General features: G+C 33.8%; 3 protein-coding genes and 1 long non-coding RNA gene across 6 annotated transcripts; 2 read left to right on the top strand and 2 right to left on the bottom strand.

Annotated features, from left to right (window-relative positions):
- Window positions 1-152: 152 nt before the first annotated feature.
- LOC145963599 (uncharacterized) lies at window positions 153-11,370 on the top strand. 2 transcript variants are annotated; one of them, XM_083085723.1, is made up of 4 exons: window positions 153-2,237; window positions 5,860-5,959; window positions 8,522-8,650; window positions 9,771-11,370. In XM_083085723.1, exons 3-4 carry the CDS (start codon window positions 8,551-8,553, stop codon window positions 9,974-9,976), a joined length of 306 nt encoding a protein of 101 aa, XP_082941849.1. In that variant the 5' UTR covers window positions 153-2,237; window positions 5,860-5,959; window positions 8,522-8,550; the 3' UTR covers window positions 9,977-11,370. The 2 variants fall into 2 exon arrangements, with proteins under 2 accessions (XP_082941849.1, XP_082941850.1); XM_083085724.1 differs by lacking the exon at window positions 153-2,237 and having other exon boundaries at window positions 5,693-5,959.
- Window positions 4,083-15,002, bottom strand: LOC145963600 (uncharacterized). Its single transcript, XR_014436208.1, has 4 exons — window positions 14,662-15,002; window positions 9,867-10,046; window positions 8,102-8,165; window positions 4,083-6,053 (listed from the first exon to the last, which is right to left on the bottom strand). It is a non-coding gene; the product is annotated as an uncharacterized LOC145963600 (long non-coding RNA).
- Epp (Ecdysteroid phosphate phosphatase) lies at window positions 14,593-18,782 on the top strand. 2 transcript variants are annotated; one of them, XM_083085709.1, is made up of 4 exons: window positions 14,593-14,926; window positions 15,337-15,574; window positions 15,691-16,395; window positions 16,479-18,781. In XM_083085709.1, the coding sequence occupies exons 1-4, from the start codon at window positions 14,820-14,822 to the stop codon at window positions 17,268-17,270; spliced, it is 1,842 nt and encodes a 613-aa protein (XP_082941835.1). In that variant the 5' UTR covers window positions 14,593-14,819; the 3' UTR covers window positions 17,271-18,781. The 2 variants fall into 2 exon arrangements, with proteins under 2 accessions (XP_082941835.1, XP_082941836.1); XM_083085710.1 differs by having other exon boundaries at window positions 14,923-15,038; window positions 16,479-18,782.
- On the bottom strand, window positions 18,329-19,765 carry Etfb (Electron transfer flavoprotein beta subunit). The gene is made up of 3 exons (XM_083085719.1): window positions 19,465-19,765; window positions 18,854-19,252; window positions 18,329-18,793 (listed from the first exon to the last, which is right to left on the bottom strand). The coding sequence occupies exons 1-3, from the start codon at window positions 19,513-19,515 to the stop codon at window positions 18,482-18,484; spliced, it is 762 nt and encodes a 253-aa protein (XP_082941845.1). The 5' UTR covers window positions 19,516-19,765; the 3' UTR covers window positions 18,329-18,481.
- Between the last annotated feature and the right edge of the window lie 7,576 nt (window positions 19,766-27,341).

Genomic DNA, 27,341 nt, shown 5'->3' on the forward strand with positions numbered 1-27,341 from the left:
ATAATATATTATTTATAATCTTTATTATTTATAAAAAAAGTATTGAGATATATATATATATATATATATATATATATATATCTCAATACTTTTTTTTATAAATAATATATTATAAATATAATATAAATAAATTATTGTTAAATTTTATTTAAAAAACTATTTATTATGTAGGAACTAAAATGTTTACCAATACTTATCGATACACAAATAAAAGATTGAGGTGATGAATCACTCGAGACCTTGGAAATCAATCGAAACTTTCAAGACCTATCAAGAGTTTTAAAATTGTATAACTTCTAATAATATTCGTGAAATATTTTGAAATAGAGCGATGTCTCAATTGATTCGAAATTTGCAAGAAATGCAACTGAATGACTCCATCACTAGCAATGATGGAGTCATATAGTATTTATCGAATTATATGCGATGGAAAGGGAAATCATTTCTTTATCAAGAATCAAGTGCTTTCAATATCGGTCGCACATATACATCTACGGCCAATTTTACGCGCGCAAAAATCTAGTCCAATCTCTCGACATTTTTATTTAAAAAAATATATATATGACACATATGTATATATATTCTTCTTTTTTTATATCCGTGTATATCGATGAATCTCGATAAAAGTGCGACGAATCGCGGAAAGGTGGAAACGCGTGTTGACATGCGAAAAGACAAGTGACTTCCCGACTAAGCGTAATAATGGAGGAACGCGAATCCATCATTAGCGTTTCCAAGAGTGAATCGTAGCCGGATCCTCGGCAGATCGTAAGATTCGACGGTATTAAATTTTGTTTTGTTGCTGCTTAAATTCGTGCTTCAGGCAAAGCGCAATAGCTTTTCTCCAAAGCTCGGCGGTACTAGATAAAGGACAATGTATCGGCGGGAGTCACGTCGTGAAAGAAAGATATTCGAGATTTTGCGAGGAAAGATATTATTAATTAAATAATTATCTCTTAATAGATAGATAGATATATATGTAGCGTAGCGTCGTGTGTGATGAATTATACTCGGTGAGTGATAATAGAGTACCGATTATACTCTGTTAGCGCTCATTTCAGCAGCTCTCTCTTCTTCTTTCACGTATTTTTCTTCTATTTAACTTAAATCGTATTTATTGACGCAGATGTCGGTATTTTCTTATTTATTAGGGAAAGGCAGTGTGTTGTACACATTGTTATTATAAGTCGTAACGGATGTCAATACTATTTTTCGTATCGTGTACCTTGTTTTGCATTTGTATCTTGATGAGGAAGATCGACGAGTTCTTGAAGGGTTCTCTATCTCACGAAGAAGCGAAGATCTTCGCTCTTTCTCTTTCTCTCTCTTTCGAGAAATCATTCTGCGACGATTATGTTCCATCCATCGGATCGGTGGCGTGGGTGGGCGCGAGTCCGGCGATGCACGCTTACAATTAGTATTGTTGCGCATTTTCTTTTCTTTTTTTTATTAGCATACCGTTGTGTCTCGTCCATTGTTTTTTTGTACAATGTGTTGTGTACCGCTACTGGCATGCGTAGTTTTATTTGGAGATTGTTTTCTCTCGTAGAATAAGTAGTTAGTATTTAGACTACCTTTTTAATTTAATCCACTCCTTTTCCCCTCTATTCCTCCCTTGTCCCCTCCTCCGTTTCCTTCCTGCAGCGGCACCATCGGCATTATGCATGCGTATGTGTGTATGTATTGTTTGTTGATTTCTATATTATATCGTGTATTTGGAGAAGAGAACCGGAGGAGATAAGAGTAAGAGAAAAATAAAGGCGGGAATGTGAAGAGCGGGGCCTCAGGCCTCGCGATGATCAAATAGATGTATAGAAAGAAAAAAAAACAAGAGAGTAATGTAATCTATTCCCGCACGCGTCGACATGCAGAGTACAAATAATAATAATAATAATAATAATAATATTAATTATATATATGATATTAACGATATCTGCGAATAATGCGGCTTGATTACAATGATTAGTCTTATATCTTATTGTTAGTATCTGTGTACATATAGAGACTCTGTAAAATACTGTGATAATATTTATATATTTCTACGTCTGTACATGGCACGCACAGATACACGCACGCATATACACACAGAGAAATAGACACATATATATTCCTTCTCGTCTTCGACAATATAGTCCCTGTAGTCGTTCGAACCTGGTCACTTGATTCTCTGCTCCGATAGATTCTCTCTCATTGTGCTCAAATGTTACCGACGTCACGTTTTACTTTTCGCGAGCCAGGTAGGTATCTTACAAAGATCCTATTTTTTTAGGTAATTTTTAAAAAAAGAAGAATCTTTATCGATTCGAACGATAATATGCGCTTCGATTTTGAAATAAGTCGTGATTTTTACGGAGATATTAAAGATTGATGAAAATATGTATATATGAAAAAATATTCTTCAAATGTTTACGCGATATGTAAGTCTCTTTTTATATAAATAGACATCGTTACTTTCGAGTAATTATTATTAATAATTCTTAAAAAATGCGTGTAATCATGTCGAAGAATAATTTCGCATTTTACGTTTTCCGTTAATCAACGTAAATTTTTTCTCGATGTGCGAGTCTTCCGCAATAAGGGATTTCACAAGCTACGAAGATGTCGGAGTCTTATTTCGCGTTTCAAGCGCGGGGCGGATATATATGCCTATTTTTGACAATCTGTTTCGGGATATATTTAGAGGCCCGAAAACATTCCGCGGTGCGCGTTAGGAATTCCTTTATTTCTAATAGAAGGCGCGTTAGAACCAGCATGTAAGTTACATCTAGTATCATTATCGCGTGGCACAATCTCGAAAATAATTGCAACGTCGTTCGAAGTTTGAAGGCGAAACAGGTACGGGAGGAAGAAACGCAAGGTAGGTTTTGCGTTCCGATCGAATAGGAAAGTAATCGATATCACTTTAATAGAAGCTACTCTCTTAATGTATCCTTTACCGATTAGCTGTAATGATGTGCGCGGATGGAGGATTTTGGCAAGCATCGATCTTGACAATTTCTCCTAATCTTCGTAATTTCAGAACTTCGATGATATCGATTGAAATCAAGTGCCAGATGTGTTATTATTTAGTTCGTTGCACACACAGAACGCAAATAGTACTTATTATACTCTTTTTTTTACTAGCACATAGCGTTAATAATAATTATTATAACACAGATTATCGAATATTATGTATCCCAAAATATAAAACAATGTTGATGTGTTGAATGTCTTCAACATCTCATTTTATGTCAATCGACATGTGGCACTTCTTTTATTTTTATTCAATTTTTCAAACTTATGAAAGCGAGATGTTTACTTCATAAACAATCTGGAAGACCTCATTTTTTTTAAATTTATGAAATCAGAATTTTCATAGAATTATTTTGGGGTTCGTGAAATTTAAATAAAAGAATTGTCTTTGATATTTCTATCGTTATATTGCAAGCATTCTCTATCAATTGGCAAGTCAATCGTAGGATACGCATCTGCATGTGATTAGCGAGTTTGCAATATAATCCTTATTATAATTTCTTGTTAATAAAAAAATGAAAATATTATATGAGCGAAAAAAATACTTATGAAAGCTATTTAGTTTTTTTATCTAACATTCTAAATTTAAATTGCTTTTCCTTTTTTTCCTTCGTAATCATATGAATAAGAGGCGCAATAAAAAGCGCACGATAATTAAACTTTCATTTCATAATTGCATCTAAAAATTCTTTAATTTTTATCTACAATATTTGCAACAAAAAATCAGAAAATTCTGCGGAAATCTTTCCGCACAAGACTCGAATAGAAACTGAAAAGGGACTGAGGGAACTATTAGATGCGTAATAAATTACTTCTCTCTTCATGTTTCTATGATTTTCAAGAGTAAAGTTAAATAATGGTCGAGCACCTGACGTGTTTGTTAAAGAAAGCGTGAACCAGAAAAAAGCGGAAAAAGAAATCTAAGGGTAAGAAATGTACATATATAAATGACACATTTTACGAGAAATTTCTTTATTCTTCTTCGACGTCCACCGAATGCACCAAACTTATTTTTATTCGACCTGAAATTGTTTTTCAAAGAGAAGAAAAAAAACGACAAATAGTTCAATGGCAATCATAGATTATTGAAAATTTATTAGCATTTGATGCGACAATTTTTTTAATAAAAATTCTCACGATGCAATTTTTTCGATCGTGCTAATCTATTTCACCCATAATGGGAAATACCCTTAAGTGATTATGCGAATCACGGTGCGTTTAACGAACACTCGCATAACCCGGTACCGGAAACACGCGTGGAGCTTTCCGCGGGGTCGAGGCACACACATACGATTGATACGATTTAACGGAATAAGAACGCCGTTCGTTGGTTGGTCCGCTCGCTGGGGTTGCTTTGCAGACAAGGAAGGCGCGCATCCAGGTGTATCGCTCCTCGCGCGAGACACGCAACGAGAGAGGGGCAGAAATGAGGAGAGAAAGAGAGAGGAAAACTGCCGAGGCCCGCCGAGATACCTTCACGTGTGAGAAAGAGGGAGAGAGACGTACGCACGTACGTACGCACGCACGCACGGAAGATGGAAGCGGAGTTCCATATACGGTCACCTTTGTCAAAGCCCGGTTGTCGCCATATACAGGCAATGTTCGCGATGGCAGACACTTATATAGAGTCCGACTTAAGAGTCAGGAATGTTGCTTTTTGTCGCGCCTTCTCTACACGTACACACACCCGCCCCCTTACTCCGCGGGTAAACAGCAGAGGGGTAGGAAGGCCGGTGTACGTGAACCAGCGGTAGTCGGAAGCGAACGTGTGCCGGCTTTTCGAGCTTTCCAATTGGTACCGCTCGCGTTCTCCGAGCCTCTCTCCTTCTCTCTCTCTCTCTTTCTCCCTCTCTCTCGCAGATAATCTTCGACGCGTTTTTCCCGCGCGCGATTCGCACGCACGTGTATTGTCGATAGTTTTGCCGAATCAAACGGTAATTAGCATAAATTACGAGGTGGGAAATGTGCGCTTCCGTTTGCATCGGGAAACTGCTTTTAACAATGGAATTTAATTGAGGAAACTTTAATCTTTTATAGTCCAAACTCTCTTCCTTTTTCTCTCTGTATGTGTCATTAAAAATATTATTGGAAAAAAAGTTTATTATTTTTTATAAGGAAATAAGTGTTACCTTTCTTTCGACTTTTGTAAAAAAAGAAATTGAAAAGTCACTTATAACATACATAATATTTTTGCAAAATTTTTGCAACTATACAATACTAAATTTACAGTAAGAAAAAGATGCGAAATTTCTCTTTCGACAATTAGAGTTCTCTCACACCTTAGCAATTAGTTTCTATAAAAATTGAATCACGATCTTTGTTACTACTCAAATAAATAAATAAAAATACCTCAGGTAAAATACATACATTATAATTATTATAAACGCCGCGTAAAGGTATTCCAAGACGGGAAAGCGCTAAGGGAAGAAAGTTTCGCGAAGCGTCCCTGCCCAAGGGTCGCGAGGGAATTCGCGAGAATTCCTCTCCTCCGCGAGTGCATCGCGCGCACTCGCGCGAGTGGAGTCTGCGAGAGAGATGTGGCCATATAAGGAGCGCGGACAAGAGCTCGCGCATCTCTCTGTCCGCTAGGTAGGTAGGTAGGTAGGTAGGTAGGTTGGTAGGTAGATAGGTAGGTACGTACATTTGATAGGTACGCTCTTCTCCTTGTTACACGGTACGTTCTTTCCTCATTCGTTGCGACCGTTGTCCGGTAGCGACTCGTCGCTACGCGAGAAAAAAGTGACGTCTCCTGTTATCCATCCTATCCTGTCCTGTCCCTCCTCTTCCTCGCCGAAAATTCGCAAGTATTTTCGTGAACCCAAGACTTATCGCTCTTCTTGGTTTCAGGAGGATGGTGGGTCGCCCAGATCTGACATCTGCGCCAATGAGAGTGACGGTGACACCAGCGACGGCGACTCTAAGGATCCTCTCAAGAATAATCACTCGGGTGAGTCTCATTATGCGCAGAGTAGCCCTTGAGTAGTGGAATGCGAAAGAATTGTCGAAAGCTCACTTCTCATTCTCCCCTCTTTGAATTTTTCCTATAAAAATATATAGAAAATATGTAGAGTATTATATATTTTTGAAAACTAAGAGTTGTACAGCATCCTAAATATGTGCTTATTATGCAATTTTTTTCTTTCTGATGCTCAAATTATTATTTCGAATAGAGCTATTTATAAATATTTTCAATTATAAATATTTTTCAATACTTTCAATATTTCTAATATTTTCTATATGGTTGTTTAAAATGGTAGAAAATTTTACTAACTCACGCTTAAATATCTCATGGAAAAATGCGTATTGAAAATGCAAAAGAGACACACTTATAAAATTTTAAATTAAATTCGATTCGTGATCTTTTTTTTCAAATTTACGTAGTTTCCTCTTGACGGAGGAAACGAAAGAATAGTAATTATCGGTCACATTATCGGAGTAAATACGTATTATTCACCACAACGTAGACATATAATAATAATTAGCCGTCCAAGTTTGTACAAGGTTCTAGTTAGATTAAGTTCTGCGGTTATGTCAATTTTTTTTTCTCATTCGCGTGACCGTAATTACATTCATGACATCTTTCGCTGTCCCAAATAGGGAAATGGATGCAACGAAACTTTAGAATCTGAACGCAAAACTTATTTTCAATCTACGCGTGTTATCAATTGCATCTTTCTCTCTTCGAAAAATGAGAAAATTACTTGCCTCACGGATCCTAATCGATATCGCGATTAAGAGGTAAATTAAGAAAAAACAGACAGTTTAACAAGATTCGATTCGCCTCGCCCTCCCTCGCGTCATCTGATGCTAATCACGTTGCAATTGTCGCCGATACCATTTGCGTCGCGCTTGACCTCATCGCGCGGCTGATAATGAACAGCTGTTCAGGACACGCAGGTAAGTGAGTAGACAGGTAAACACATCCACGAGGCCCGAGAGGAGATAGTTCGAGGGAGAGGGGACAGGAGGGGACGAGAGAAGCGTGAGAAAAAGGTGGGAGAGAGATAAAGGAGGAGGAAGAGAACGCGCGTGGAGGAAGACGGACGGGGGGGAGGGGGAGGGGGAGAGAATGCTTTTAAAATGCGAAAGGCGTGCGAGCGATGACGGGGTTATCCGTGTAGGGAGCCCGTAAGGAGTCGCGTACGGCCGATGACCAAACTTAGACGACAACCGTGCTGCCTAACTGGGAAGTAGGATCCGGTCGAAAGCCGCCGCAGAAAACGGCGCGGCGCAGGTTGCAGGTGTACACATAAATATCGATGCTAATGTGTCGCGTGGATGCCATTCTATGCCGCGCCGCCGCCGTCCGGAGACGCGAGTCCGGAGCGCGCCGCTTTTTTTTTCTCCCGGGTCCGTCTCGGGGGCCCGTTCCAATTCGATAATAATCCCACCGGCTGTTATGCCCCTCCGTATTCGCGAGAGAGCGAACAAATGTATAATACATCCCTGCGGCATAATGAAAGCTCGCGCGCGCGAGAGGTCCCATTATCATGAGCGAATGGATGGACGTTCGCCGTGCGAGTCACTTTTAATTAGGAGTCTTTGCTCGTTCGAATGCAGAAAGCGTACGCGAGAGACATTTGCGATTTGTTTTCTCCTCGTATGTGTGCACGTATACATCCTACGGTTGCCCGAGAGAGTTTTTGGACGCGCTTCACACCGACTTAACGAGCATTAACGCATAAGGAGAGATATTTATATTATAATGGCTTTCTGAAGACTAATAGATCCGTAGCTAATGTATGCAAGGTAGAGGGAAGTGTCTGCTCTACTAACACGAATTTGCTAATTTTTTTTAAATATGCACGTCGCTCCGCCTTTGAATTCAAGCTTCTTGTAATCGGGATACGGTATCTTTTGGAAAACTTTATGTAAAATAGTATTATATATCGCGAGTCGATTCGGATCGGTTTCAAAAGTATCAAGATTATCTCTCGTGGGGAGATTGCAATTTGTATTTTTTAATTATTTTCGCGCCGGCGATTCGTTCCTTGAAAACTTGCCATATTTTTCCGAGAAATATGCATATGTATTGTAGCAATTTATGTTAAACGTGGAGATCAAGATGAATCAGAGCGCAAATTCGCACCTGGGTGGTCTGGATCGAAGTCTCAGCTCGACCGCCATTCCTAAGTTTTTCTCAGCATATACATCTGTACCAACAGAGAGAAAACGAGTTTAACGTTATGTCGAATGACGCATTTCGCAATAATTCGATACAAATAAGGGGTGTACATAACATCCCTCTCTACATCTTACATTCTTTATTCCATCCATTAGATCCTGTTCAACACGTATATTACAATTAAATATTAATTATTTTCTCAGAAAGGACATTTATCTCTCGCATTGGAATTAAAAATATATTAAAACCGCGATTATTTTTTACATCGAACTTTTTACATTCGAACGAATTTCGATATCTCCCCTCGATCAATTTCACCCTCGACCACATCAATTGCCGGCGTTAGACGCCACTCACACGCTCAATTCCTCTTTGATTTCCTAGGAAATGTGCCTTCGTTCTCTACAGGGATTATGTACCAGATGCCTCAGAGTGTCATTTATTCGCCTAGTCCAGGGGTCTTGCTCGGCATAGGACAAAACGGGCAACCGGTGCAAATATCTCAAGATGGAGGTAGGTCTCTCTTTCTCTCTCTCTCTCTCACACACACTTTCTTTCTCTTTTTTTCTCCTTCTCTCTCCCTCTCTCTCTCTCTCTTTGTCGCTTCGAGAAATGTATGAAATTTTTACGCAATTTATCACGTCGTAATCATTTCGAAATGTCGTTACATGAGAAGAATTTCGAGCACAAATTGAAAAGTCGATTTTACATCTCGGGAAACTCGACGGATTCACTCGGAAATCGCTCGCGCGCTTCTCTAGCTCATCTGATTCACCCGGAAACATCCGGGGGAATAATTGCCTAGATTATGACTAATGATTTTGCATAACGCAAACTGGTCGTGATATAGGCGATAAAATAAATGCATAACATTTTATATGTGTATATTAATCTATTGAGGACGGCTATTTTTTTGAAAAATCAAACTTGTACGATTCATAAGAAATATTTATTTAGTGAAAACAATAGTTTTGATCAAAAATGAATTGAAGTATAATATTCTTTGAAATAATCAGTTACACGGAAATCAACATCATACTCTACACATTCATATCTTGACTTTAATCTCTTCTTTTCTTTTCTTACTCTAACTGGTTATAAACGATACATCTTCCTTTTCCTTTTTTACCAGGCTCAAATTGAATAAGGAAGAGAAATATCTATCGATAAATCTCTTCGGATGTTCTCTTGCATTTGTTTGTCCAATTGATTTTACATGTTGACTGGTAATTTCTTTGATCAATTGATCTCTGAAGTCACCTAATTGATTCTATTTTCAGAAAACTTCAAATTTTAAGAGGGAAATGAATGAAAAACGTGAAAAAGATGAGACATTTATCGATGAAAATTAAAAATTCATCTGTATATTTATTAGCTTTTGACAAAAAAAACCTCAAAACATATAATACTGCCGTCTTCAAAGGATTAATATTCAAATAAGAAGAAGAATAAGAGAGAGATAAATGCAACAATAAATGACGAATTACTCTCTCGTTTGTTTATAATCTTTCCATTTTTTTTTTCCACGCGAATGTACGTCAAAAATAAAAAAAGATCGAGACGGAAAAAATAACGTCGCAATTTCGCGATGATGGAATCTCATTCGCGCTCTTTTCTCTTGCAACTTCCTTAGGTACAGTGACATCGGTAGCAAACTCGTCACAATCGAACCAACCGTTTATCACGATACCGCTGAACGTTGCGATGAACGCGGCAGGATTGTCCTTACCGGTGACCTCCAGGGTGACCTCCAGGTCGCCCACGACGACGACGACGACGACGACAACGTTGTCCACCTGCGGCGACTTGCCATCCGATCTGACCAAGGATCGTGAATGATACGGGAATCTTTTAACGAGCGGAACTTCCGACGACGACGAAAGTAGTTGTAGTTGAACCTCCCGTTATGCTAGAAGCGGAAATTGTCACGCTTAGAAACGAGATTCACAGATATCTTTGGACTCGCGATATGTATTTGCACGCCCGAGATAACATCGGGACGAATAATCGCGGAATTTCGAGCAAAATTCAGGGCGATTATGTCGCAAAATGGGATTCTTCGCTCCCCTTCGTTCTTTCGTTTGAGAGAAATTGAGGAAAAGGATGCTGATAAGAAAAGGATCGACGAAACCGATATTCACGCTTATAATTTTTCGGCTAATAATAGATTATAAACATGAGATTATATAAATTTAATAACAAGGCGAGAACAGTATTTCTAAAGAGAACAAAAAGATCGAGTAAAACGAACTTGTTACGGTATAAAAATATGTACTATCTCTGATTGTAAGAGTGTGATCGTATATAATACTCCTAATTGTACTCCTAATCACCTAAATGATCGGAACGAAAAATGTCGTTTCTCATGTTAAGACGAACTTCAATAGCGTTTTTCGAGAATACTCACTGCCAATTATATGAGACTGACACCGCATACGAATCCAATACCCATGGCGTTTAGAAAGTCGCTTTGTCTTTCGATATATGATAATTGATTAATTTGCCATATAGAATTTTTTGAATTATTTCTAAAAACAATTGATTTGTTTGCGAGTCGAACTAATAGAATATTATCAAAATCTTAATATTTTTGTAATATTTTAAGATATTCTTTTTCGTAAAAATAAGCATAATACTTATTATTGTCTCCAACATTTCGTTATCGGATATTTTTTTTTACAAACTTGTAATTATAATTATTATTTCATAATTATTGTAGCATTGTTACTTAATTATCCCTATATTAGTACTCAATTATCTCTATATTCTCTGATATCACGTTCACTTTAATATTCATCTTGCAAAATCTTGAAAAATCTTTATTACGCATTTTTGTTTTGCATTATAAAAAGTCAATGGAGAGAAAGGCAGTTTTTCTTTATTTAATTTTCCTTTAATTATCAACTTCTTTTACGTGCTATATGGTATGTATTAATTTTACTTTTTTATATTTAAATCTTAATAGAATGAAACAAGTGAATCACGTATGACTCAAAATATGTGTTCATAAACAAAATATAATTAATATTAAAATTTTCTTTTGCGATTTAATATATTCAAAATAAATATTCTCTAACATAAATTGAAATTATTGAAAGAAAAAGAGCGATCTATTCAAAATTAAAAAATGATTATTAATTCTGAGATATACTCTGTATACTTTTTGTTTGAAATGTTTTTAGGGTATAATTATATATATTATGGTATATGAATATCATATATAATCATATATAATTATATATATTATGATATATGAATATCATATATATATATATATTATGATTTCAATATCAAAATCGTAAACTTTATCGTAATATTTGCTATAACGTTAATGAGTTAGAAATACCATAGTATGCGATGTAATAAAAAGAAATTGTTTAACATGGCGTAAATGATTTCGTCGGAAAAAATGTATGTTCTAACAATAAACGTCATGATATTCTTAAGAGAATTGCGAATTCTAGTATTCTGCCAACAATTAGTGCCAATAAAAAAATGAATTCTGTTGTACCTAGATCCTGCAAAAAATTTGATATGCACTACCTATATTAATATGTTTTATCATCTTGAATAGTTATATGTTTCTTCATAAATACAATAAGAAAGATTAATCTTTATTATAATTAGAATTTTATATAATACATTAAATATTAATTTACGAGAATAAATGTTTTTGGTGGATTTTTCTTTACATCTGATATTTCTTTCTTTTTTTTTAATTTAAAAGTTGACTTTCACAAATTTTCATCACTTTTCATTTTATTTTATTTGGAACAAAAATTAATCATCAATAAATTAATGATTTTTAAAAATGATTGATTATTCCTGCGCTCATAGTTTCAATTATTTAACTTTGATATTTCTGTTTAAAAGAATATAACTTAATTTTATAGCGATATATCATTGTTATTATTCATCATTTTTATTTAGAATCGATTAAAATTCAAAGAATACTTGTAGAGTTAAGTTCTTTATCGCGATATGTGTTAAAAATATTAAGAAAATATTAATTCTCCGAGAGAATAGCATATTTTCTTAACATTTTTTAGTCGGAATCTCTACTCTTACGCGACATACAGTTTTAATTTATCTTTGGATCGAAATCAGATCTTTAAGAAAATAAACCGTGATTTTGTTAAAATGGCGAAATTGATCGATAGTGATATCTGATTTGCGAAATCTTAAATATTATGCAAAAATAAAATATTATAACTCTAATGTTATAACTCTAATATTATAAATGTAACGCATTGTAAATTCGAGACACACACACACACAAACTATCTTTAATAAAGATAACATACTGTAAAGGAAATTTAAGATTACATTTCTGCGATGTATGATCTTCTGATAGATCATTTGTACAAAACATACAAATATTATATATATACATAAATCGTTATGGATGATTACAGTTGCGGTGGAATCTTGATAAAATTGTAAATTATTAAAGGATAAGACAGAAACAATCTATCGCATCACCAGATATATGCCAAAAAATGTGCAATATTAGAAACTCAAGTCAAATATCGAGAAGCAATTGTTATTATTTTATAGATTTCAACGTAATTTAGCTCGCTACATAGATATACAGATACTATGGTAGTATGGATAAAATAAAATTAGAATTATTTATTCATATAAATGAAATACTTTAAATATATAAAGATTGAATCTTTTAGATAAAGGTTGAGAGATGATTTAACTAATTATATTATTGTTATAAAATATTATGTATATCTAAAATTATTAATAATTATTATTATTTAAGTCATTTCTCTCATTAATTTATTATTAATTATATAAACATAAAAAGAATCCAGTTGCTTAACTATGTTACTTAAGCAATCCTTTGCGGGATTCTGCAAAAATTATAAGAGATAATGAGCAATTCTCTTTTTGTTTTATTCATACTACTCACTTGTTTATAACGGATACTTCGCACTCGCGGTTTTTTATGTGAATACCTTTCAAATGTGTGTTGACTCTACTTTACTTTAATAATAAGAGAGAATTAGATTATATAAAATATTTATCTGGTCAAAGACGCTTTGCGTTAAAAAATTAGATGTAATTTAAACCTTCATAATTAAGCTATTAAAAAATGTTATTATTAGATTTTTGGCGAATTGATGAAATTATTTCGCAGTTCAACTCTGATGTCTGAAACTTCGTCGAATAGTCCGTGAGTGTCTTAATCACACCGATTCTTTAAGATACAGTGTATTAAGGATGTACGAATTGCGAGCGAAGAATCCCATGAGAGACGAGCAATAACATGTATATTACGTTACTTTACCTATATTTTATATATAAATATTATATATACATATAGAGAAGTATGTATATATATACTATAACTTTTTTATTACTTCTGTATCGAAATATTGCAGCGTGAAGAGTGTTTGTAACAGAATGCCGTAACGAATGAAAAACAAAAATATATAAATTCACGTGCCACTGAATCCACGTGTCATTGCGTTTTCTCTCTTTTTTTTTTACACTAACCACAGACTTTTATATAACTATCATACGCCGTTAACGGCGATACTAAAAATGATGCAAGGGCAGCCATATCTAACTGGGCAAAATATATAGATTGAGCAGAAGGATACTAGTGTCATGGATATATTTTTTATTTATATACGTACATTTAATATTTTTTCATTATTTTACTTTTTATTTTAAGACGTTCGTTAGCAGGCCTTATCAAGAGACATGGCACATCAAATTCTGCCCAATTAGATATGACTGACATATCTTTGCGTGACATTTCATCATATATAAGACTTACATGTATTACAGCTGTTTAGTATAATATATGTATAGAAGTCTGTGGTCACGAATGAAAAAAATATATAAATTCTTGTGTCACTGCGTTTTTTTTCTTTTTTTTACACTAACTCTAAATAATAATCGCGTTGATTGTGTGTGCTATTGTTGAAATTGTTGCGGAGTAGGTGGTGAAGGAAAAAACGAAGAAAAATGAAATACAGATTATATGAAATGTGACTTCTCTCAGATTTCTTCTGATAAATTATATTTTACACTTTTCCCTGATATATTTTTTTATAGGTAGAATGGGCTTCTAATAAAATATTGAAAAATTATAGCGTCCAATTTTATAAGTTTATTTTTATAAAAGAGAGATACTATCAGTTTTTTAACCAAAAATATTCGCGCGCGCGAGAAGTGTCAATCTATCGTTGAATATTTTAAGATATTAAAATTAATTATTTACTTCTATAATTTCAAAAATTATTTACCGAAATTAACCAATTAATTCAGTTTCTAAAGTTATTTACTAAGATTGTGAAATTAAGACGTTAAATTTTAAAATATTAATGAAAGAGGGAAAAGAGATAAAAGGAAAATAATCTTATCTCCACGAGAGATAAGATATAGAGATTTACCATTATTTAATCTCTTTGATATCAGTGATAACGTTCAGTGCAAATTAGAAACTGTCAGCTGTACTTTCGATAAATTACTATTAATTGCAATATCGTATATTATATTTTTACCTTCGTTTTGTTTCTTGACGAGTGACCTGTTTTTGGTAGCGAGATCCGATCGGCTAATTTTGTAAATATCTCCTCTACTGATCTGATTTGTAGCCTGCGATAGCTCGCGCGGCGATTGGCCAGCCTGAAGAATAAACGTCAGTAAACGCAGTACCGTCATGGCGACGCTGCCGCCGCGGAAAAATCCAACTCCTACGAAAATTTCGAAACAGCATTTGACACCGTTGCAAACGCTCCTGCAGTTGGGTTTCCCGAAACACCGGGCGTACGTACGGTCGTGTGACATAAATATTATGTTTACGTGACTATTACATGGCGTATTATCGACGCGCGCGGATTATTCGTTGTAAACAAACAGCTGTCAAACGTGGCCTTGAGTAGCGCTATTTCGCATTATTCCCTCTCGAGCAAAGTTTATCCTTAAATTCCGAGGTTTAAATTCCTGAAACAAACTATCCTTATGATATTTTAAATTTTACCTAAGTTGCTTACTCTATATTTTATCACTATCTCTTTTTTTCTAGATAAATAAATTTATCTATTTTATCTACCCCCTCCTCTAACATTTTATGAAGATATATTTTTTATATCTGAATATTTGCAAAAATATTAGAAAAATTCTTGTTGATCTTGATATTTACATTCAATATTGATCATAGTGTTGCATATTTTTAGGGAAAGGGCATTAGCTGCAACAGGATATCGTGGTGTACAATTAGCATCAGATTGGCTACTAGCGCATGTGAGGGATCCAACTTTGGATTCTGATACGCAGCGACAGTATGTTCTGTATGCTTGTCCAACGGGATTGTTAGCTGAACAGCTTGAACAGTTTTGGTCAGAAAGTAAATTTCTAGGATGGAACGGTGCTCATAGCTTTATACCACACATTACTCTTGTCTCCTTCTTCAGTGTAAGATATCTCTAATTTTGCTTATCTAAAAATATAATGAGATATTTTATATAACTCAATACATCTTTAAATTTATATATGAATATATATTTTATCATTTTCATGTATTTTTATAGGCTCCTGACGAGTTCACAGAAGAATTAGTAAATGCTCTTGAGAATGTGGTTCATCAGGATGAATTACATGAACGTATCGAACTGGAGACATATATATCGCCTAATTTTATGGGCCTTTTCGTCAAGGATATAAATGCGGAAGGATTGAAGAACATTGCTGTTCGCTATGTCAATAAAATTACCGCTCTAGGTATCACTGCCGAACCGCAAATAAAGTCTCTGCATCTTACACTGGCTTACCAGTTTCCCAGCAATTTATTTTCACCACTTGGCTTAATGGTTGAGAAACTAAATCCGATCGCGCCGGCCAACTGGGAGCTTAGATTATACTCGAGGGACTCGAGATTGCAGAATTTGCATGTACACAAAGTAACGCACGCCCATGTGCCCCGGGAACACGATGAATTAGAATTAAGAGTAGGAGATTACATTTACGTTCCAGAAGGAGCGTGTAGCGCGTCCACGGACGGCTGGGTAGAAGGTATCTCTTGGTTAACCGGGATATCTGGTCATTTACCGTTGAATCACACCAAGAGGACCGCAGAATCGGACTCGTGGACATTGCACACTACCGTGTCGATCACCGACAATAAATGCGAAAGGCCGGAAGAAGAGGAGATCCCGAAAGTCAGAAGACCACCGCCGGTTCTATCCCCAAGCGATTCCGTCGATACACCCGATGGGATTCCCATCGCCGACGAGCCAGTAATTCTGAAAAAATACACCTCGTTCTTCGTCAAATAATCATTGGCGAATTTATAACGTATATCATTTCCATACGTTTTCAGATGGCAGCATCAGAAGCACCTCAAACACCGTCTAGAGAGATCTTCATATGTCGGCACGGCGAGAGAGTAGATTTCACTTTTGGCACATGGATCCCGTATTGTTTCGAATCAAATGGCTGCTATGTGCGTCGTGACTTGAATATGCCCAAGGAAATACCGTCCAGGAATATCCAAGACTTTCAAAACGACAGTCCGTTAACCACTGTAGGCGAGATGCAGGCGAGTTTGGTAGGCGAAGCCATGAAATCGTCGAGTATTAAGATAGACGTGGCCTTCACGTCACCATCATTGCGTTGCGTTCAAACGCTCACCCATATTCTAAAGGGATTAGAGTCCGATATTCCGATCAAAGTAGAGCCAGGTCTAATAGAATGGTTGGCATGGTATCCGAACGGTATACCTGTCTGGATGACTTCCGAGGAATTGATAAAAGCGGGTTTCAATGTAGATCCCGATTATAATCCGATCATAAAGGCTAAGGAGCTCCCTCCAAAAGAGAACGCCGCGCAGTATTACGAACGTAGTTACGAGCTAATCAAAAAAATCATAAAAAGTACTGTAGGTAATATTTTAATAGTGGCACATGCAGCTTCCCTGGCAGCTTGCACCAGACAATTGACCGGTGGTAAAATACCCTCTGCGGCTGAAGTAACTAGATTAGTCCAAAGGGTACCTTATCTGGCGTGCTTGACCGCGCGTCAAGGTATCGATGGCTGGCAGCTCCATCCTCCTCCCTTTCCACCAATTACTCATACCAGCAATAGCAGATTCGATTGGAAGGTTCTAATGTAATAATGTTGCGAGGTTCTCTAATGTAATAATGTTTAGCTTTTGTTGGGGAAGACATTTTACACAAAACCTATATATACAAAAGACTGTTATAATACAATGAATTTTTATGCAGGGCTGTATCCAATGTCAGTGACATTGAAACAACAGTATTCAACGAATCAAAAAAAATTCTAGAAGGATATATATTTGACTATAAAATATGACTAAAAAAAAAAAGAGAGAAGACCCCCAGTGGACTCACATGACGATTAAAAATATACAAAAATATTTATTTCCTCTCAGAATGATATACGGGTATAGATTTATTCCTGATGGTTATATAGAATACAAATACTAGCCAAAATGTTATTATTGGTATATCATGTTATATACCAATTTCTGCTAAATATTTAATATATATATGACATACTAGTCTTGATTGGACACATTTTCTTGCCGAATCTTGAATAAGGCACTAAATAAATAATTAAAAAGTGATTTAATATTTTAAAATAAGCTATTTTCTGACTAATATTCATATAACTTCATATTTCTCTCTGACATATTATAACACGATACATTAAAGTAGAAGTACAGAGAAGCCAATAAGATGCAATATGTGCATATTATTCGTGATTTTCTGTCGATAGAGAAATATTTCCACATGAGCTTTATCAACATTTCTTGAAAATTTTAAAATTATGACATGTCAATTAAGTGACATTAAATCTAATTTAATGATATTTGCATTGCATCAAAGTTAAATTGATGCATAAAATAATAATATATTTATAACTATCGTTATTGATGTTACCTTTTACAAAGAAGGAAAATGATACATTTATATATGTGTATATATTTAGATATAATTGTTTTTTAAAAATATATTTCACATCTCATTTTTTTAAAAATAGATTCCTTGATAAGTATTGGAAAGAAAAAGATATCTACGTATTATATAAATATGTATGTAAATCTCTTTTGGATTCTTTTGCGATGCTTTCCAGGTACAGATACAGTATTTTGTTAAATATATATTACAATCTGATTATATATATATCATCGGATACTGAAAATACTTTTTTTTCTATTTACGTAGTATAAATTTATTGAAATATTACATACAATTTCTGATAATGTACAAAAATATTATGCTATATACAAAAAGAATTATTAAAATATAACAAGGCTTAACAATTTTTATTATACCTTTTATAATTACGCTGTGACTACTAGATGTGACCACTTTCTTTCAATTTGCTTATCAAAGTATCGACGTCCGGCAGTATAGCACCAGCCTGCCTAACTGGTGGATCTTCCACCGAAAGTATTTCAATTCTCGGCGTTATGTCTACTCCAAGATCTTTCGGAGTAACCTTCTTAATAGGTTTTTTCTTAGCCTTCATAATATTCGGCAAAGTCGCGTAACGCGGTTCATTCAAGCGAAGATCGGCGCTCAAGACTGCGGGAGTTTTCATTTTAATTATCTCTAATCCACCATCAATTTCACGTGTAACAGTCAATTCACCATTATTATTCTCAACCTGAATGAATAAGGAAAAAGTAAAACATTGACATAATAATATAAAATTTTATTGTCTTACCTTGCTGCAAAATGTTCCAGCTGGCCAATCTAAGACACCAGCAGTCATTTGTGCAGTCTGATTATTGTCATCATCAATGGCTTGTTTGCCAAGTATCACCAAATCCACTTTCTCCTCTTGTGCCAATTTTGCCAACATCTTTGAGACATGAATGGGCTGCAATGTCTGGTATTCAGGACCAGATATTTCTACATGAATTCCACGATCTGCACCCATGGCAAGCGCAGTCCTGATTGTATCCTGGGACTGAGCTGGTCCACAACTGACCGCTATCACTTCTTGAGCAATCTTTTTTTCCTTCATTCTGATTGCTTCCTCTATAGCTATCTCGTCAAAAGGATTCATCGAGTGTTTAATGCCATCCGTAACTACTCCAGACTTGTCTGGTTTCACACGAATCTAAGAATATAAGTTGAAAAAATGTATAAATATGATTTTTTTTACTCAGAAATTTTATAAATTGGTATTCATATTTTATTTTATTATAGAAGTGTTTGTAGCATGTTTTATAATAACATTGTCAGAAATATTTTGAGTTTAATTTTTTTTATGTATATTTTATTTTATATATATTTTAAAGTCTTATATACAAAACATAAATATATATATACCTTCACTGCATAATCTATTACTCTTTTTACACCTACAAGCACACGGGCCATTCTTGTTTAACAAAGATATACAATTATACTCAATTACTTTTAACTGAATGTCAATGATAGCGTTTATTTTTTTTTCGTAGCTTTTTAAACGTGGCAAAGTCCAAAGTGAATTGTTGTGCAAGATTATAACCTCAAAAGCATTGTGGCCAACTTGATAAATGAAAATATCAGACACAGCAAGAAACACCTTCTTTTTAATGTCCACAAATGGCGTATCGCTTTCAAAGATCAAGCGGCGATGACACCTCTCTCAGTTTTCTCTCTGCTAACAGAGAGAAGACTGAGAGATGTCATGGCCCGCTTTTAGGTGATCCCTGGAAGCGATACTCCCTCTGTGGACATTAAAAACGTGAACATGAACTACAAAGCCAATGTCCACGAATGTTCTCAAAGGGTAACATATATGTCTCTCTGATAATATAAATAATATAAATAATTTAATTAATAATAATTTATTATATTATAAAAATATTAGTATGTTATTTATTATATTATAAAAATATTAGTATGTTCTCTCTTTCCACGCTATTATTTATTTATGTGTGTTCTTTTTCTTCTCAACATCATTTATTTATTTTTTATTTATTTATTTATTTATTTATTTATTTATTTAGCTCGCTCTAAGTCAGTCTTCTAAAATGCAAAACTAAATATTATAGAATTTGACTTTGAAAATAAAATAATCGAATAAATTCAAATAATTAGCATAACGAAAGGTTCCGCGATAAGTTATTTAATAAATAATCAATTTTAATTAATTAATGAAAATACTTCTATAATTTAATATTCCGCGTTAGCGTATATTTTATAATATATAAAATATTTCGGCAACGCGAATTATCGATAACACGGTGTTCGACTTTGGCAATACAAAAAATAAACAGTAGCGCGCTATGTTAAAGCTTTAATATTAGAATTAACTATATTTCGACCAATGTTTTAATTTTCTCAATCCTTGTTATTAAACAATATACAATTTAATCGAAAATCGATTAAATGATAGAAATCCAAAATATTAAATAATTACTTCGATCGTTGCGATTTTTACGGACAAAAAAAATAATTATTATTATAATATTTAGTTACAAATATATTTCATCCGTGTTATACTTTATCGATCTACTTGACAATCTAAATGTAATTTGGATTGTGAGAGAACATGAAGTAAATCAATCGAATTATAGATGCAAATAATTAGCATAATGAAAGGATAAATTGTTTAATAAATAATCAATTTTAATCAATAAATTAAAATACTTCATTAGTTTAATATTCCGCGTTAATATACATTTTATAATATGTATATAAAATATTTTGGCAACGAATTATTGATAACACGGTGTTCGACTTTGGCAATATAAAATATAAACAGTAGCGCGCTATGTTTCGGCTTTGTCATCATTCGCACTCTGACTCTCGAGTAATAAGGTAGTGGTGAGAAACGTTTCGTATTGTAATTTTTTTACTAAACACACACGATTATGATTAGTATCAAAACATAATTTACTTTAAATATTAATATAAATTAATTAATTAAAAATTAATTCACGACATGAAACTGTATCGCAACTATAAATCTTTATCGAATCGCAATCATTCATTACCGTGATTAAAAATTGAAACAAAATAATTAATATAACACATTAGAGAAAATATTAGACAATAACATATGAAATTATATAAATGAGATACAGATAGTATTGTAATATTTGCATGTCGATTGTGAAACGATTTATATAATTTCATATGTTATTGTCTAATATTTTCTAACGAGTAATATAGTGATACGCCGTTAAATTTCTTTTCTAGATACGATCGCGATTAACATCGGAAAATTATTTATTATAACAATATAATTAATTAACTTTTATAAATAACACATAATTAATATCTATATACATACCGCGACGAAAATTCTCGAATCGCATATTTTGTAAAATTTATTCATTTAATTAATTATAATAAGAATCATAGTAACAGAAATGTAAAATAATAAATTATAATATTTCGATATGAAATCGATTTTTAGGAGCAGAAATTATTTCTTTAATATTTATAGATATTTATAGAGTCGAATATAATATGTCTGCGACGTTTTATTGTTTTATTTTTCAATCATTGAAATATAATTCGGATTATAAGGACGCAGTAAAATAATTGAATCGTGGATCTAAACAATTAATATAATGTAAGGCTCCATGATACATCATACAATCTTTTAATAAATAATCATATAATTAAAAAATCTATATAATCTAAAGTACTTCTATATACTTTAATATATTCCATATGTATATGTACACACACACACACGCGCGTGCGTGTGCGTGTGCGTGTGCGTGTGCGTGTGCGTGTGCGTGTGCGTGTGCGTGTGCGTGTGCGTGTGCGTGTGCGTGTGCGTGTGCGTGAGCGTGAGCGTGTGCGTGTGCGTGTGCGTGTGCGTGTGCGTGTGCGTGCGTGCGTGCGTGCGTGTGTGTGTGTGTGTGGGTTAAAATACGTAAAATATTTCGATGACGAACAAGACAATAACACCGACCTTGGCGGCGTAAACAATAGCGCGCTAATGTTTATATGCCATAGTCTTGAAAAATGTTTCGATAAAAAAATAATAATAACACGGTCTTTCGTACTAATTTTCTCGGCTCTATTATTATTCGCGCGACGACACTCAAAGAGTAAAGTAGTAGTACAAGGTGCTCCGTTAAATCCTTTTCTAGACGCGATCGCGATCAATATCGAAAAATTATTTGCTGTATCAAAATACGTAAAATATAATATAATATAATATAAATATGTATTGTTTACGCCAAGGTCGGTATTATTGTCTGTTCGTCATCGAAATATTTTACGTACTTTAACATATTTATATTATATTATATTATAATATAAAATATAATATAATATAATACAATATATTTCGATATGACGAACGGACAATAACACGGTGTTCGGCCTTGACGATGTAAACAATAGCGCGCTAGTCATACGGTCTTGGTATCATTCACACGGCAACACTCGAGCAGTAAAGATCGTAGTGCGAAATACGTCGTATATTCTTAAATTAATTATTAATTAAACAATTATTATATCATGACTTTCAATTTTATTAAACTTTCGATCCTATAATTCGTATTAATATACATGTATTGCATATATATATCAATAATGAAAACAACATTTGTAATGAATTAGTATTTAATTTGATTTCATAAAAACGTCGAGCGAATCGTACTTCTCTATCCCTTATACAATATATTAAAGTGCGTCTCTCGTAATTATTCCGTGATCGGGAGTGCCGTGCAAAGTGTCTCGCAATCGTTTCTACATATGACTAAATATAATTAATTGTTTGTTCGCGAGTGAACATGAGTGCTGTGAAAGTGCAAGCAAAGGATGAAGAAAGGAGAAGGATATCTGCAAAAGTATCGGACAGCCAGAGAACAGTGAGAGAGCCTGAAGCAGCCAGAGGGATATGCGGTGAGTAATTTATAAAAATTATTTATTATTTATATTGTTGCGTCCCCGCGTCTCGTTCCTGCGGATGTATACGCCATCCGTTATTCTGTCGGGAAGTACGTCGATGGAAGAAGATCGTCTCCGCGCGCGTTGTTAAGAGGTTGTTTAACATCAACGACGGTCAGCTGAGTCTGAGCCCAGCTGTCAAGCTGAGCGGTCGCGCGTTAAAATCTGTGTTTCGTTTCACGAATTATCTGAGTTCTTGTATGTTTCTTGTGGTTCTATGTTTCGTGGTTCTTGTGTTTCAAAGAACCGTATTATTATTTTCGAGTGCGCGAGTGCGAGCGTGTGCCGATGAATTGTGTCGCGCGCGTTCGATACATATCGTTCCGCGGACGCAACAATATATATTAATTTGAAAATAGACATATTGCTTATTATTTTTTCATTTTCTCAATGGTATATATAATTAGCTCTAAAAATCACGTAATATAATGCATGTATAAAATATTCCAGGTTTTATTTTAACACATTTAAAGTATTTATAATAAAGCATTTATAATATTTTTGTTATTACTTAATATTTTTATATATAAATATTTTAATATTTTATAAAATATTTTTAAAATAATATAATTATTTAAATATTTCATATATGAAAATTAACATACTCTCTTTATATAATTATATTTTTCAAAAATTTATAATAAAGAAACATTTTTTTGCTAGTTTTACATTTAAAGTATTAATATCAGAGATAAATCTCTCTTAAAAGATAAAAAAATTGATTGCGCGTATAATAATTAGTTTTACAAAATAAATTATTTTGAGTTTTATAAAGAATAGATCTATAAGAATATTAATTGATTATATTTGAATTTAATTTTTGACATATTGATTTAAAAATAGAAGTGTGACAAGAATTAAAATTAATAATAATTTGAATTGTATTTAGATTGTTAAAAAGTTGAATGATAAAACATCGAATAAAATACACTTAATCTTTAAGTATCGTTAAAGAAATAATTATTCTTATAAAAATCACAATAAAATAAATTATCGTTTTATTGCTAAGTGTTAACTGTTAAATGCAACAGAAAAATTAATTACTTGATACTTTTTTATTATCATATAAAACGATAATAATTATATTGCGTGTGCGCACGTTGTGTTGCGATTATTATAAAAATTACACGGATTGTAATTAAATATTACTATTACTGTCAATTTATTTATTTGTCATGTATATTCGTGAAATTTAAATCGCGATTTTTTTTCTCATTTAATCATTGGGCAACATCGAAACTTAGTTTATCTTTTCGCGATAATATTTCTTTTAGAAAACCTTACAAAATACATTAAAATTCCGGGTACTCTTTCTTAATTGAAAGACATAATCGATAAATTTATTAGTGATTCTTTTGATTACGATAGATTATATCAGCTATATACGCCAATCTAAAAATTTCTAATAAATTTTACATTGTACGCATTTTGATATTTTCGTGTAATATAATAAAATATTCTATGTATATATTCTATATAACAATTTATTATGTATATCAAATTATTATGAAAATTATAACAAAACTATGTGTAAAAGTTATTTATAACACTCACAATAGAGAATAAATCTTGAATAAAAGTCTCGAAAAATGGAAAATATATCTTGCAATATCTTCATTTTTTGAAAAATTATCTTACTCTCCGAACTTTTCTTTCTCTTTCTTTCCATATATATAATATTATTGTAAGTCCAAGCGTGTGTGTTATAATGCTCTCATGCAACATCAAATTATCCGTATTATTGAAAATATTTGAATAAATTTGAATATATATTTATTTGATGTTGATAGCATCATCAATTTATAAATTATATTATAATTATACTACATATTTTGCTTCGCATATTGTCGAATATTTTTCTAAACACGATTACGATTAGTATCGAAACATGATTTGATATAATTATTAATAATTAAAAATTAATTAACTTATAATAAACGACATGAAACTGTATTGCAACGATAAATCTTTATTGCATCGCAATCTTAATTACTGCGAATAAAAATTGAAACAGGGGATACATAAAAGGGGATAAAAGAATTAATTTTGTTATGATCTTTCAATTATTAATGCTTATTATAATAATTTCCTTAACGATATCTATTAGAATTAAATAAATTTCAACCAATGCTTTAAATTTTCTTAATCGGCAATAACTCATAGAAGATTTCAACGACGAATTATAACAATAACATAGTATAAGTCGGCCTTGGCGATATAAACAGTATCGCGATAATGTTTATGATACGATCATTCGCACAGTATCCTTGAACAATAAAGTAGTGACGTTTCATATATTATCAAATTCTTCCTTTCCATAGTCAACCTTGGCGATATAAACAGTACCGCGGTAATGTTTCTGACTTACGATCATTCGCTCAGTGGCTCTCGAGCAGTGAGGTAGTGATGTGAGACGTTCCATATATTATCAAATTCTTTCTCTAACGACAATTGCAAGTGCAACGAGAAACTTTTCGTGAGTGAGTGTAAGTGCAACGAGGAGTTCAATCGAGTGTAACGAGGATTGAAGTGCCACGAGGAAAAAGCGAAGAAAGCAAAAGAAAAAAGGAGATCTTGGAAATGGATGGATCAATAAGATATGATGTAAGTCATTAATATTTTAATTATTTATTACATTAATTATTTATTATATTGTTGCGTCCCCGCGTCCCATCCCCTTGGATGTATTCGTCACCCGTTGAATTCTTTCGGCGGGAAGTACGTCGACGGAACAAGATTGTTTCCGCGCGCGTTGTCAAGATGTTATAAACAACGACTGTCAGAGAGTCTGAGCCCAGCTGTCAAACTGTGCGGACGCGCGTCTATCTCTGATCCGTTTTACGATTATTCTGAATTTTTCTGAAGCGTGTGTCGATCGATTGTGTCACACGCGTTCGATATATATCGTTTCGCGGACGCAACAATGTATAAATTATTTATCAATAGTATATATTGTTGTATAACAACGACGGTCAGCTGAGTCGAAGGATAGCTGTCAAGCTATTCTTCCGGACGCGTTTTACATTACGGGTCGTTAACGCGAGATTTCCCCTGTTATTATTTGTTGTTTGTGTATTCTGTGTTTCTAATTAAAATTCTTAATTTCCGTTAAGAGTGTCTTGTTATTTTACGCGGTACGCGAGTGCCCGATTGTGTTGAACGCGCTTCGATATCTCGAAGTCGCCGCCGCGGATGTAACAATATATTGAAAATTTATATATTTCTCGTTTGGTTTTATTTCTTTAATTGTGATTCAATAGTGATTTTAAATTGTAATATAGAAAAAATAGAAAAAAATAGAAATTTTTTTATTTATCATATTTTTAAAAGTTTATATCTAAGAAATATAAATTATTTTGTAATATGCAATTTATAACATTAAAATATATCTATTTAAAAGTAAAAATGTAAAAATTAATTGCGCGCAATAATTAGTTTTAAAATCAATTATTTTGAACATTGCTTTATATAATAGATTTTCTCTTATCTTTTATATTTTTATTTATCGTTTATATTTGCGAATTAAAATTTATATAGTATGTTACAAAATAAATTATATATTATATTATATATAAAATTATATATAATATAACCCTCCCATGGGGTACACCTTGTCGCGGTGGGAGGGCTTAGTACTTGGATGGTGCCTTGAGGTTTATCTTAAATTTTTCTATTTATGATAAATCTTAAGGAGCCTGAAGAGGAAGCCAAGTACCCTTTCGCGTCGTCGGTGCCGTCAACGTGCCGCGGACGGCAAGCGCTTCGTTACCGCGTTTTCGCGTTGTAGTATTCTCGCGTCGTCGCGTTTTCGCGAAACTTTTGGACTTTTTCATATAAAATCCCAATTTCATTTATTGTCACGAGTCTCTACTTCAGATGCCAATTAACTGGGATGTTTCACCGAGTTTGCACACGTTGCTATGCAACGTACACTCGCGCCTTGTGCATCGCGGCACTTGGTGATGCCGGCCGCGCAGAACGTATGTCCAGTACAAAATGTACATGGGCGCGCGGGTTCGAGCTTCGCGCTCGATCGGCTTAGTGATGGTCACGCTCTACTTCGTCAAGTGATTCGGCCCGAATTGTCTAGGACTCGATCGATTGTTCGGAATGGTCGTTAATGTGTCCCTTCTCTTTGCTCGTCTACAGCCACACGCCCAGCGTGTGTTAACCCTGTCGAGGAGTCGAGTGGATTCCCCTAGGCACGATTTTCGCTCGGTAAAAGGGGTTGCCTCCCCATTTTCTAAATTGCTGAATGTTAGCATTTAAAAAATGTGGGTATCCTCTTCTTTTACCGTCTACTA

Source organism: Camponotus vicinus, unplaced genomic scaffold (assembly GCF_025532165.1).
Source record: "Camponotus vicinus isolate PSW18456_S1 unplaced genomic scaffold, iyCamVici1.0 SCAF_12, whole genome shotgun sequence".
Lineage (NCBI taxonomy): Eukaryota > Metazoa > Arthropoda > Insecta > Hymenoptera > Formicidae > Camponotus > Camponotus vicinus.